Below are 14,601 nucleotides of genomic sequence, written 5' to 3'. Positions count from 1 at the left end.
AGGCAAGCAAAATAAAGTGTTTGCGCAGCATATCTTTCAGCACCACAGCATCAGCATTATGTTAGTTAGTTTAGCTTAACATAAAGATGTGGACATAGACAAAAGTGTAATATTTGCTCCATCTGAACGTCACAAAATTGGATATCTCATATCACAAAGTCTCCAGTTTTAACGTCTTTACAGATATTTCTCAAAGCTCTCGTCATTTGCAGTCGCCCGTTGACACATAAATGGTAACAACGGGATGGTGAAAGGAGTTCAGAGTATTGACCAAAGACACCTTCATACAAGGACACGAGGAGGCACGGATTACACCAATAATCCTGTGATTGATTCCTGTGAGCACATCCTACAGCGTTCATCCTGAAAACGGACCACAGAGCTGATGCCGTGAGCTTCCTGAGCCTGAACTGCTCCGGTGTTCGGGATACTTCAAACATGCTGCACTTGGTTGCACGAGTTTTGGTGTCACCGCATTGTTGACATTGTGACAGTTCTTCTGTTTCTGGTTCAAACCTTGAGTGTTACCAGCTTGCCAATGTTTCTGCCAAACACAGAATCTCCTTACAGTCCCCTGCAAAGTGTTGAAAAATCTCCTTCTGCCCATAGATTAACTGAAACTCTGTGGTCTCGATTGTTTGCTGCAACGCCAGGTACTCACCCCTTGTGGTTTTGTTTCTATTGACCTTGATTGCTGAATGATTGAGCCAGGCCGACGTCATGACTGTCCACAGCCGAGACTCGGACGAGTTACTCATCTTGTAAAACACACAGATCGACTGACGCTGCTCCTGATGCTGTTAACATATTCACACTAATGGCTCAAAAAATGCTTTTTTTTTTTTTTTTTTTTTTTAGACACAAATTAGCATGTAAGTTTAAAGCACTGCCACGTGTTCTTTACATTGACATGATTGTTTAGCAATACATCCAGTAGAGGGGAGTGCATCTTGGTAGCTATGGGACAATGTTCACCAGACTTGGTGAAACTGGTTTAAAATGGTTTTTAAAATATTAGTTTTGGACACATATTTCAACCTGTATGTTCATGAAAGCTGTTTTGACTTTGTTTGACACATTTTCCACTTTAAAAATGACTCAGTTTCTGTGACTCCTCTTGCTTTCTACACCGTGGAAATGAATCCAACTCAAAGTGCACTTTCTAGAAAATGTCTGATAAAAAGGCTGGAAATCATAAAGCGAGATCTATTCAGACAGAAAGGTAACTGATAATGCTGTTATGAAGCATACCCGACTCTAAGTGGACTGCGTCACCAAATCAGCGGCGCTCAGCTGAATGATAGCGCCACATCCTGAAGTGATTTACATGTTAATGCAGGTTGATCTCCTCCTCACTTCTTGCACCTATTTCAAAGATTGTCAGTCTTTATGTCATCTTTTCATGCTGGAGTGTTGCAGTGAAAAAGATCTGACAGTAAAGGTGAAATCATTTTTACCTCTTTCCAATGCTAATCAACGAGCTGGAGGGATTTTTATAAGCGGCTCACGTCCTTGGCACTTGTTCTGTTCTGCTTTGCCTCTGGATACGATGACTTTTTCTTCTCAAGAATAAAGCAATAACTAAGATATTTAGATTTAATTTTAACAAAAAGAAAAATCTAAAATTGATATTTCTTTGACCGCACTCAACACATGAAGTAGTCCATGTGTAGTTCTGCTCTCCGCTTGGTAGAAGATTGATCTTGCTGCATTAATATTAGAGCTCAAGTCCTTGTTGGTCAGATCATTTCTAATCATTCACACTTTCCTCTGACCTCCTCTCTGTGCTGCTGAGATGATGGCAGGTACCGTTAGTACTGAGAATCAGGAGCTGGTGAGTGAAAGCGTAGAACACATGCATGATTGGAATCAACATTTGCGACACATAAGCTTGGTTAGTTTGTTGGATGTTCATAGAATTTTATATTAGCAGAACGAGCCATTTGTGTCTGTTTGTGGGAAACACACCTCCATGCGTGCTGGGAGTAAACGGGGAAGGGAAAACATTGCATTTCTACACATTTCTGTTCTTAACAAACAGGTGTTTGATTCTTGGCTTAAGAAATATTATTTTTAAAAAAACAGTCAAGTCTGTTTCAATAACAGAACATGAACAGAAGTGGTACAGAGAACACAGAAGACAAAGTATCCATAAAATCCAAATTTCCATGTGTGTCAGCTGTGATTCGCAGTGCTGCGCTCGTTATTTTTTATTGTCTTACAGGCAGAGTGCAGCAGAACACATGACTGACTTGAATCAATGCGGCTCAAACATGTTGCAGACTCTGCTTGTTAGTTCTGAGAGAAATCCATATTAACCAGGAGTCAGGTGCTATGAGCGACTTTCTCTGCAGTCCCTTTCATACCTGCACTTGTTATGTGCATCACCGCCTCTGAAGAACTGCCAGAATATAGATATATAGACATATATCTATATATATGTGTGTGTGGCGCTATTCCAAAAGAGAGGAAAATTTAAATCTGCTAATACTGAACTGGGAGATTGAATATTTTAATGTACTTAGAATAAATTGGAAAATTTCCCAGGATGAGTTACAGGCAAAAAATACAGGATCAAGTCACATTTTTTGGCAAATGAGCAGCGCATGGGTTTTATAGGTCTGTGCTCAGAAGTGGTAGAGGTTTGAAAAGCTATTGGATCCCATCAGGTTTGGTCTGGAGATTTATGTTTCAGTTTTACACACACACACACACACACACACACACACACACACACACACACACACACACACACACACACATCATGAAGTGAAATTTTGATGCTATTTGTCAACAGTTTCAGTGTAAAGGTAAAAGATAATAGGTTCACTCATGGAATTGAAGGACCCCTCTAGGTGGACTCTGCATGTGCCTGCATTTGTTTTCCTTTGAGTACTCCCGCTCCCATAAATCCTGAAACGCTTGTTGTTTTAATTCTTGCGACGCATTGCCTGTAAATATGAATGTGTTTTTGTCTGTCTGTGACTTGCAATCGGTTCAAGTGCATTTCAGCTCCTTCTGCCTCTCTAAACTGGGCAAAGTAGTATAAAAAAAATGGGTGGATGGTTCATGTTGCATGTCAACGGCTCCAGTGGTCAGGCAGTCTTGCTCTGCAGAGGCATGATAATAATCCATTTGAACCAGGTGTATTCGATAAGGGAGGCTACGCACTACTTTACAAGTACTGTTGGCAAAACACCATATATGTTAGCCTTGAATCAGTGTTTCTCAAAATGGGTCACAGGTTCCCACGGGGGAACTCGGAGCCATTGCATCAACGATGTGATGACCAACGTGATCGTTACAGTAAAAGCCATGAAATCCGACTAAATTAGAAAAAAAAAACACATATTTTCCTGGCTGTTATATTTCCATCATATGTTTCCGTCATATGGTCTCCACCATATGTCAAGCTTCAGCGTGCATCTTTAACTTAACTCAGGACAAATGTTTTCAGGCAACAGGTTTCTTATCAGCCCCTTAATGAACATTTGAAATTATTTGGTATAAATTCCCACTTGTGTGAAAGCTACAAAAAAAGGACACAGCTCAAAACAAGAGTCTCTCGATGCATGTTCTTCCTGTTTCCCGTCTTTTTCTTTTTTTTTTTTTTTTTTTTGCATGGTTCATGCTGCATAGCCTCTTATCGTCTTACATCTCCAGTCTAAAAAACATACATATCAGCTATTACAAAGGCGATAATGTAGATTAATCTTAAAAAATGTGCTTCAGAGACTCCGGGTGCATTATTGTTCACTGAGCCGGCACCTCCTGCGCGTAACTGATGGCTGTGAGCCCAAAACAGAAGAGATAATGGAGATGATGGCTCGAAATAATAAACTAACCAAAAAGGCTGCCTGCTTCAGCGGCGCTGGGCTGGAAACAGGATTACTGCCTCAGTATCAATGTCAATAAAGACAGATGGGCCAGTAGCTCCACGGTATACAAGACCCAGATCACATAATTCCATCCAGCAGTGCTCATGATCTGGATTGATTTTTTATTTATTTGACAGCCTTGAAACCACCGAGTATAAATAAAACCAAAACTGTTGAGTCAGGGTGTCCTTCATAATGTCAAATCTCCTGAATGAAGCCCACGCGGTGACAAGAGAAACAATTCTGGTTGGTTGTTGGGATATGACAAACACAACAAAAATTCTCTGGAAATTTTGTCAGTACTGGTACAGTCAGATCTACTGCCGCATCACCAACTAATGAGACCATGATCTCAACCAAACCATATGCACAAAGTGTCTTGTAGCAATGATTCTGTGCAACACATATGATGATATTGCAAAGAGCAAATATTCACATAAGCTGTGCTACATTTGTTAGGAATATTTATGTGATGAGGAGCAACGCCGAGAATGTAGGCTGCTTTGATGGAACACTTGTCATTATCTTTTGTGCCAAAGCCAACAGCTTGGAGCCCATCCCAGCTTCCAAAGCTCAAAGGAAAGGTACAACTTGGGCAGAGCACTTTTACATTACGGGTTCAATACACACACACACACACACACACACACACACACACACACACACACACACACACACACACACACACACACGCACACACAGTGATTCCTAGTTCATCTAATACTCATGTCTTTGCATTACAGCAGGAGTTCAGAGAGTGGAGAAAAAAATCCACACACCCACAGGGAAAACATGAAAACTACACACAGAAAGTCTTCAAGCACATGAAGCTCAATCAAGGGATTTTCTCTCTGAAACATGAGAACGCAGACCATCAAACTACGGTACAGTGCTTCTTATATACACGTATAAGCTGAATACTGAAACTCAAATGATGCACACATTTTGTAATGACTTTAGTTATATATATATAAAAACACCACATACTCGCAACAATACTGTGGGAGGTATCCATTAAGATGGATACGTTATGGCTGATTCATATAAATTATTGCTAACTGTGGAGTTGCAAATGATATGCTGTTGTTGTTTAGTTGTATTTTTGTTGTTGCTTGAATTAAGTCATCAATGTACATTTTCCTTGTATCTTTATTTCTTACTGTATTTATGATTGAAATAAAGCAGCTGTATTAACAGTTTGTTTTCACAAATATGTGAAAACACTTAGCGCTTACTTCCGCCCTGACATGTGTGAAACAGCAGCTGTGGCCGCTCCTGTGTTACACCTGTTGAGAAATTTTACAGACAACGCAGCAGATGAAGGAGGACTGCGCCTCCTCCCTGCAGCCCCCACCAAACACCATCACATCACCACCACTCTCATATTCATGTACCACATCTGTCCAAACAGATCTGGAGACGTGTTCACTCTGCCGTAGCTCTCTATATGAATTATGAACCAGCTTACACATACTTTAAAAACAGTCCCCCTTTTAAATCGGCTGAAGGAACCAACAGGAAGACTATTTTGTACATCACCTCTCGTAATATTAACGTACATCAAATCAAAATAAGCGCACAAAAAGGAAAATTCCACTAAAAAGATTACACCTCTGACTTGTATTATAATTTCTCCTCCTTAATTTCAATGAAATAGAAATTAACAAAGAATTTAAGATGTTGATTTATAAGAATTAGCACTGATTAGATTTAACATGAAATTAAAGGCCTAAATCTGTTTGTGTTGCATAAGAGCGCAGCGTTAGTGAGTGAGGACGAATTCAGAAGCTCGCACGTGTAAAAGCGCTCAGGAGTACCGCTGGGAAATTTATAGTACGCACACGAATGAAACCACTCAAGCGTCTCTAACATGCGGATGTGTTAACCTTTGCCTTCTGTGTATTGAACAGATGACGTGAGGATGTCAATCACCTTCATAATGTATGCCACTGCTTTTTTCAGAAACACGTGTGATGGTCACTAAAATGCATGGGCTTATATAATAATATACTTTAAGTGTCACTCCTGAGTAGGTAGAAGGCAAAGTCCACATTAACATGCATGAACACAAGCTCTGTCAAGTCTTGAATGCTTATTTTCTTTCAGTCGTTTTGCACTCCATGTCTGTTTTTTTAAACGGTACACTATAGAAACCATGAAATATACAAAGAGAAGCAGAACCATCAGTATGAAAAAAAAATTACCCTGTTGCAAACACATCAAGAAAAAGATGTGTCCAAATACATCAGACTTCATATACACAAATCACCTTTCAAATTGTGACAGCCTGCCTGTCTCTCTGTGCTCTCCATACTCGGCAAACTGCAATGCACTGTGCATTCTGACACCTTTCAGAGCGATCGGACCACCCAGCAGAGCCTTCAGTCCACACGTCTATCAATTTGTTATTTCATTCATTGCTGTTTCTCACTCTGTATAAACTGTATTTGACAGACATGAACTACTTCCGGCTCTAAACACACCTCCAGAGCTGCACTTTTAAATACGATCTGACCCAATCAAACATTACAGTGAAGCCAAACCACACTCCAGGACATACAAATACATTAACCCTCAATTAGATCCTTCACTATTCACTGTTCATGTAACAAAATTAAAGATAGATTGAAATCAGTGCAAAAACTCACACAATAAGAAATATATATTAAAATCTAAAATTTTAAGGCAGTAAAACTCAAAGAAAAAACTGCAGAAATCATAAAAACAACAATATGAAAACATAAAAATTGCATTATAACTTTCGAAATACATTTTGACCATGTAACTGACCAAGCATCGACGAGATGATGTGAAAAGAAAGTGACATATGATTCAGAAAATCATAAATTTATAACGGTGAAGCTTTAAAACACGTGACAAATGTGAATATCTCTCAGGTCCACAGATGTGATGTGCTTCCTATCATTATGAAACAACTATTTAGGACAATATTTGATCAGATTTTTCAGTAAAGTTGAAAGTAACGTCAAAAAGATAAAACAGAGATGCAGTTTCTGCCCCCTTAATTTTTTTTTTTTCTGTGAAAATGGAGGATCCCTGAATCACTGAGGGATGTTTGTCATGTCTGTCATGTCAGCCACCTACACAGGAATTACATAACTGTCCGCCATTATCCCATCTAATCTCCACCTTGAAGGAAACCAAGTGAAAAGAAGCTTGAGAAGAGTCAAATGAAGCAAACGAAGAGCAGCCTGTTTACCTCTCCAGTTGCTTGGACATCCTTCAAGATGTGTGCTGGATGATTTTTTTCTTGATGCTTGTTGTTGCTGATTTAAAAAATCTTTTTCAAGATGGTTTTTTTTCGTTTTTTTTAAATTTAACTAGTTATTATTATCTGAAGGGGCAGCTCAAGATTTGATTGGCTACTGATGATTAAGAAAGTCTGGAGGGGTGGATTGGATCAAACTGAGGCACAAAAGCACAAGACTGCACTGCAATGCCTTGACAATAAAAAGTACTAAAGCCATAATATTACAACAACAACATCAACAATAACACAATAATAATAATCACATATGTAGCCTACATGGCACTATAGCTAATACCTCAATTATATGTATATGCGTACAGATATAGGTATCGTTTATGGTTAAAATCTGCACAGTTATTTAATATTTCTTGTTTTCATTGGGAAAAATGCCAGGATGGTGTTAAATTTATTTATTTTTCCTGTGGATTTAGAAGACTTATCAAACTCACTTCTCTAACCTCTGGGTAACAAATGAAAAAAAATTGTGTCAATCCTCATAATATTCTTTATAAATGTGTATGATGATCGATCAATAAAAGCTCATATGGCATAAAGGCCTGATGAATAACTTTCCTCATGCTTACTGGCATCCCTCTGTTACAGAGGGTTACAGAAATGTTGGCGACAAGAGTGAATTTTCCCATTTCCTATTCAGACATTTTCCACAACATTCTGCTGGTAGTCTCCATATCTCTACCAAACACTTAAACATCCAATATCCAATTCGGCATTATTTTATTTGACTTGATATATGGGAAATATTGTAAATATTCTTAAATATAAAAATTAGCGGTACAAATATTTTTGATTCTTTTTGGAAACAGCCTTGATCACATGCTATTTTTTTTTCTTTTTCAAAATAGAGCACGTATTAAAGAGTAATGCAGAAGGAGCATCCATTTTGACATCTGAATGGGATGTTCGGATGTCAAAAGAATGATTTACTAATCCAACAAAAGCTGACAGGACAGGTCGAGTACATCATAATGCACCATCATAAATCTGAACCAACAGACAGGCTGCAGCACTCAGTGTGCAGCAGCTGCTCCTCAACAACCCTCCATGGATGTATTATATGTCTTTGAGGTTTTCCACAGAGTATTTCCCTTAATTAAACTTTTATTTAATTATGCCCAAGACAAATCGTGGAGGCTTCCCGAGTCAAAGCTTCTCAAAGTTGTGTCCCATACTCACATCTGTGTGAACCAAACACAGTGAAACATGCTGTCATGTATCAGTGGGTCATTTGTGTGTTTTTTTCTGAACTGAGACTGTCTCATCACATCAGCCTGATTTTGTCTTTATCTAAACCTTTGAGGAGAATATTGAGAGTCGTCGCCACAATAGAAAACAGATACAGTGAAAGGTTACTTAAGCTGCCAGACGTAATGAAATGTTGAATATATATGCTCCACTGAAAATGTCAATGAGGTTTAAAGGTTACTGCAACTTGTAATTTTCCTTTTGTAATAACATCTTCTGAATGTCAGCAGTGTGTGTGTGTGTGTGTGTTTGTACTAACATAAGAGTGTTTTTATGTATCTGACCCGAAGCCGAGGCTCCCTCCGAGCCCGGTGTGTCACTTTAGTGTTTTAATATTTAATGTGGTGGTTGATCTCTTCATGAGAAGCAGCAGCTCCGGACAGTTATAAAGGCAGAGTTCAGAATATTTGCAGTGGGGTTGCATGAGGTGCTTAAAGACTTTGTGAAATGAATAATCTTTTCACACAGTTTTGTGTTGGATCTGTGAGCTCATTCTTCATTTATCTCTTGATCTATCTAAATCATTTTCTAAACACTATGACAGAAACTTTCTGTTAATTTACTTTCTGTAAAGCTCAGTAAAACATCTGACACGACATGCACTCATTTCCTATTCTGCATGCAACAGAAATCCTTTTTTCTCTCCTCTACCTTCAGCACCAGTTTGACTATCGATTGTCAAGATTAATGGAATATTAACGAATGGCTAACAATACAATGGTTAACAGGCCCTTTAAACCTGATTAATTGTCACTGCAACGCATATTCCTCAAAGCATTTATCGATAATGCAAACACATTCTCAGTTTGTAAAGGTGGGTAACTTTACTAGCAAAGGTGTAAAACCAGATTGAAAGAGTTATAAACCTTACAAAAAGTATTATTCAACATCTCGGAATCATTGAAGGGAACATTTTCTGTTGAGTACAAGAAAGCGGGCAGCAATTTCTGCTCTTCTCTTTGTTGTCTCACATTGATTTCTCACAGGAAATTGAAGCACTTATCCTGCTTTTTTTACACTCTGAAATCACCCAACTCCTATTAGTTTTACTTTTAGAACAAAGCACTTCCTGCTGTATCCCATCTGGTTAGGTTATTTGTTTGAAGAAACACTGGAAATTGTTCCAGAAAACAGCTCTTTAAATCAGATGATGCTCATATAGCGTACGTCGCAGAGTGAACAGACTTTGATTTCCATAAAATAAAACTTAAAGCCTTGAGAATCTTGAGGAGGCCTGGAGAATATTCATTGCTTTTATTTTAAAGGCTTCGGGTTTATGTTATTGCCAATATTTAGTTTCACTATGATGTTTTGGCAAACCAGAGATCAGATAAGACGTCTGCTTCCTCTCTTAGAGGTAAGATTCAAAGGCTTCAGTGAAAAAAAAAAACAAAAAACTTGGAACCACAACACCCAAATCATGCAGTAACGCAAACAAAAAGATCAATCAAAGCCGCGTTTCCCCGAGATGGTTTCAAACAACTCCAAAAATGGTAAAGGTGAGTGAAGTGAGTTTAGACGAAACGCCAGGCATGGTTTGTTTCAACAGAAGACGCCCTGTTCATATCCCCTCCTCCACACGGGTGACTGTGGAGTTTGACAATGAAGGCATAAGAATAGACTGGATCACGTTACTGTTAGACAAATTTGGGGAAACAGGTAACTGTGTCTTGTGCAGAGGATTTCAGTCCAGTTTCTTTTTTCTTTTTCTTTTTTCCCAGTAACAGAAGCAAATCACTGAGAGCACCGTTATGATTACAAAGTCTAATCAAGAATCTGTGAGATAGAGCGACTGTGGCAGAAGTGGGCACTCCTGCTTCTGGAGGGTTTCAGCTCCGGATGGTTTCACCATATTCGAGCTTCAAAACACCTGATTGCGATGAGAATCAGGCTCTCTGCAGCATTCAACGATGATACGCTCATTACAATCACATGTTGGAGCGAGAAGACATTGAAAGATGAAAGAATGTATAGTTCTTTTGGCTCTAAACAATGACACGTCTTGGAGGGGAAAGTGTACTCATCTCGTCATGTTGTCATCAAAGATAAATTATCACAAATAAATCCCTGATCTCTGATGCAATCATTTGCAATTCTCAAAGAAACACATTTTATTTATCAAGAAATTTAAAACAACCAATCACTTCAGTGAAGCACTGTAGTTCCTCTTTAATGTTCTGGAAGCGGCACATCCAAAATAGGAACAACAGCACAAAAAGGCTGAAATAGTTAAATCATGCTTAAATAAAAGCAGCGGGTGGTGCTTTTATTTTTTATTTTTTTGCAACTGATCAGATGAAATTGTAAAAGGTCAGTAGCATGAGTCATATAAAAGGTTAAGGGTGACATAGGTTCACCAGTCTGACAAAAAAAAAAAAAAAAAAAATCCATGTGTTAATATTGTGGAACAACTTAAAAAAAAAAACTATTCCTCAATATAAAATCATAATGATTAAATATTGATTCACTTCACATTCAGAATAAATAAATTAAATCAAATTAAAGCTATGAGAAGAAATAAATTCAGGTGCTGAGCAGTTCTGCCTATTACCCAAACTTTTCAACAATTAATAAAAAAAGAGTAATGCAAATACTCCAATTAGTCTGACTTGGTGGATATTTATAGACTGTTGATAGAAGAGGAGCCCAGTTGTTACCATCTCACATATTCCTGCAGGTTAAAGCAGATTACACCCTGGACAGATCGCCAGTCCATCACAGAACAGACACTTCAACCAATTTAGTTTCAACAATTATCCTCCGTTACATGTTTTTGGACAAAAAATAAACTGAATATTCAGAAGTGAAATGATGCACGGGATCATTTTTGAAAGTAAGATAATCAATTTAAAGATCTATGTCTGCAGTTTTCTCAGTTAAAAATAATTATGTGGAATATTCTGTTGGTGCTACTGCTCTCTGTCTTCTTCAGCACAGTGTCCAAAAAAACCCAAAAACTTTTGGGTCTTTAGAATCCACACCCATACCCCAGTTCAAACAAATCCCCTGAAATGTGGAAGAGTGGCAGACACTCGGGGACGCCTCCAAAACAGGATGCCCTTCCGAACAGGACACTCCACCCAACATGGCCTGAACAAACACTTCTGTCAGAGCGTTGGGGGTGGAGCAGAGAGCAGCGTGGGGAGGTGACAGAGGCAGAGCCACACGGATCCGAGCAGAAGTTCAAGATGCCTTAAAGTCTCTGACACAACACCGCGCTTGTTTTTAAGGTGAAAGACAAAGACAAAATGTAAGCTGAGACACAGTGAAGAGTAAAGAAGACGATACATGGAGAGATTTTGATCTCAGGCCATTACTGGAAGATAAGAAATCGCTACAATATCTTTGTGGCTCAGAATCTGTGGTCTTCTGCGGAATTTCAGACCAATTCGTGTACGGCCCATTGTAACAGTCATGCAACCACTGAGAGCCTGAGATAACGACCAACACAAATACAGCACAAAAATGATGCAACAGTCAAAGCCACCACAGCGCAGCGAGAAACAATAATCAGGTTCCAGAGGGGCAAAAATGCTGGATCTCATCCATGTAATCCATCTATGGCCATGCAAAGATGTTGTATAGTGTAATAATCTTATCAAACTGCTGAAACCACACACACTCTGGAGCAGCTCTCAACATTACCACAAACAGAGTGAGGTAATTCAGTGGCTAACAGCTGTCTTAATGTGAGAGTCTACACTGATACATCTAAACACTCAATATTTCATTTGTGACGTGTGAGATCTTTAAAAGCATGTTGATCCAGACATATAAACAATGAAAGGACAAAGCCGTGTGTGTGTAATAGGACTATAAAATTATCTAACTTTGTGTAGGCTATTCTAATTATCAAGAAAATCTTCCCAAACCCGGAATTTCAGTGTTGCTTTGTTCTGCAAACTGCCTCCAATTAGCCAACAGCACTCTTGATTTGCTGATACACAACAGAGATGAAAGAGCGATCAGCACTTTAAAATGACGGGCTGATAAGATGGCGACATGATGGAAAGCAGGACATCCTGCGACGCTATGCAAGAAAGTCCATGATAGGAAAACAACCAAACAACTGAATTAATGACAATTTAAGTACAACTTAAGGTGTCAAAAAAAAAAAAAAAAGCGGAATATTCTAAATATACAGAACAAGAACAGCTTTGAAATGCATAACAGCTTAACAACAAATCCAGGCATTAATGAGTCAAAAGGCATGTTTCTGTATTGTAGTGTGCATGTGTACCAGCCACACATGCACAGAAAAAAGTGTACACAGAAAGAAAAAAAAAGAGCTGGTTGCTGTCTCTAAACTCTAAATCAGCCTGTAGCCTCAAAGTTAAATAAACCATCTTCACAATGGACCTTTTAGTCCTTCTTGAACAATCACGATGGAAACAGAATGACCTGAATGCGGTCTGAAATCAGTTTTTCCGAGTATAACAAAGAACTAACTGTCCAACCAAAGACTGTGACTAACATGAAATCACATGGGAAAAAAACTCAAATCCTTTCACATCCGGCTCCAACAGGAAAAGCAAACACATTCTTAGAAAGATCGGAAAAGTCACATGCAAACGTTCCCTCAGGTCTGAATGTTCTGCACTGTATTGCGATGATATCAGCTGCGAAACAGAAGATATTTTACAGCACCAGAATGTAACCTCCTAATTTGTGGGTTATTGTGAGCTGTGTTATGAGTATTAATGCTATCATGGTGGTGGGGATGAAGAACTCAGCACAAAATGTCAGAAATGGTCTGTTTTGCTGTGGATGACTTTTAAAAAAAATGCCTCTTAGCTGTGTAATTTAATAACATATCATCAGTCATCAGCAATTGTCTGCATTGTCTCCGTGCAACTATTTAAGCCTTTCTGGGAAATGATTATTCATTTCAGGGTCTTTGCAGAGCTTTAGGGTAAACAGCACTGACTCTCCAAAGTGCTCAAAAATCACAAGTTAAGGCTTTTGGGGATAATAGGGGGTGGAGGATTGCTCACAGAGGGCTGAAAGTAGATGGCGCAAGACGGAGCAAAGGAGCCAGAAGAGTTCAGGAGGAGACAGTGGAAGCGTGGGTCGGCCCTTGAGACATGTACTGAGTGGATGTGGAATGACAGCACAAGCCCAATTAGTCTTGGATGCCAGGGCTGCTACAGGGAGGTCGGTGCAAGTGATCAAGCCATTCATGCATTCAAGCACTCGCCCGCAGGCATTCTCCGCCGACAGCCTGGGTAAAGTTACTCTATCACTGCCTTTGCTGGACTCCTGATCGCTCTCCCCCTCTTCCCCACTTCCTTCCTCTCTCCTGAAATGTGCTGCCCTGCCTCTTCCCATTTGTCTTTTTTCACATTAATCCTGGGTTGCATCCCTCATCATTCTTCCTTTTTTTTTCCCCCCTTTTCTCAGACATTCACACTCGCTAACGCATTCTCTCTTAAGGACATTAACACACTCCGCGCCTTAATAATGGCACTGCCACTCCCCTCTGTCCTCTACACCCTCCCACTTGTTTCCCATCCCCAGAGCTTTAGTATTACCTCATCCCACTCAGAGGCAAAGGAAGGCATGCGCTCCGTGGACGGCTGCCCAGAGGTGCAGTTAGACACAGACCCACTGCGGCCAGCCAGACCTCCTCCATCCTCCTCCCCGATTGGTGAAGCCAACAAGTCAGAGTCCGACTTGGACAAGCTTCGGAGCAGCCCCAGGTCTGCAGGTCTGGTTCTGACCGCTGCCTCCGGCGCAGGGTCAGCTGAAACCTCCTTCAGGACCTTACTGCCAGCCTTTGGTCTCTGGATCACCTCGGTGGACTCGGCCATTGTGTCGGAGCTGCACAGTGCAGCTCGGGGTCCTTAGTTTCCTGTGGTGTCGTGACTTCAGTCAGTCCAGGGAGTCATCCAGAGTCTTTCAGGAGCGTTTAAAGTTGTGGAATGCGAACAGTTCTACTTGCAGACACAGATTAATGAAATATAAATGCTGTTGACTCAGAGAATTTTTGTGCGCAGCAACTGACTAAAAGTCATACAAAGTTCTCCCGTTTGGAGGGGAAGACAGCGTGGAAGTGAGAGACTTGTTGTGCACTGAAGCGCTCGTCAAGGTCCTCCCACTAGTTGTATCCTGTTGCCCTCCCCTCAGCGACCGGCTGCCGTCTTTGATACTCCTACACTTTCTCCTATACACACAATTGGCTCCTTTTAT

General features: G+C 39.8%; 1 protein-coding gene across 1 annotated transcript in view; it reads right to left on the bottom strand.

The window, feature by feature from the left end:
- anks1ab (ankyrin repeat and sterile alpha motif domain containing 1Ab) overlaps window positions 1-14,382 on the bottom strand; it is a 56,065-nt gene extending 41,683 nt beyond the window's left edge. Inside the window, exon 1 of the mRNA XM_030091246.1 lies at window positions 13,944-14,382. Within this exon, the coding sequence (XP_029947106.1) occupies window positions 13,944-14,222 (279 nt within the window). The 5' untranslated portion in view covers window positions 14,223-14,382. The remainder of the gene's footprint in view (window positions 1-13,943) is intronic.
- Window positions 14,383-14,601: the final 219 nt, after the last annotated feature.

The sequence above is a fragment of the Salarias fasciatus genome, chromosome 5 (assembly GCF_902148845.1).
Source record: "Salarias fasciatus chromosome 5, fSalaFa1.1, whole genome shotgun sequence".
NCBI classification, from domain to species: domain Eukaryota; kingdom Metazoa; phylum Chordata; class Actinopteri; order Blenniiformes; family Blenniidae; genus Salarias; species Salarias fasciatus.
The sequence above is the reverse complement of the archived record's forward strand: the minus strand, read 5'-3'. Positions and strand labels throughout refer to the sequence as shown.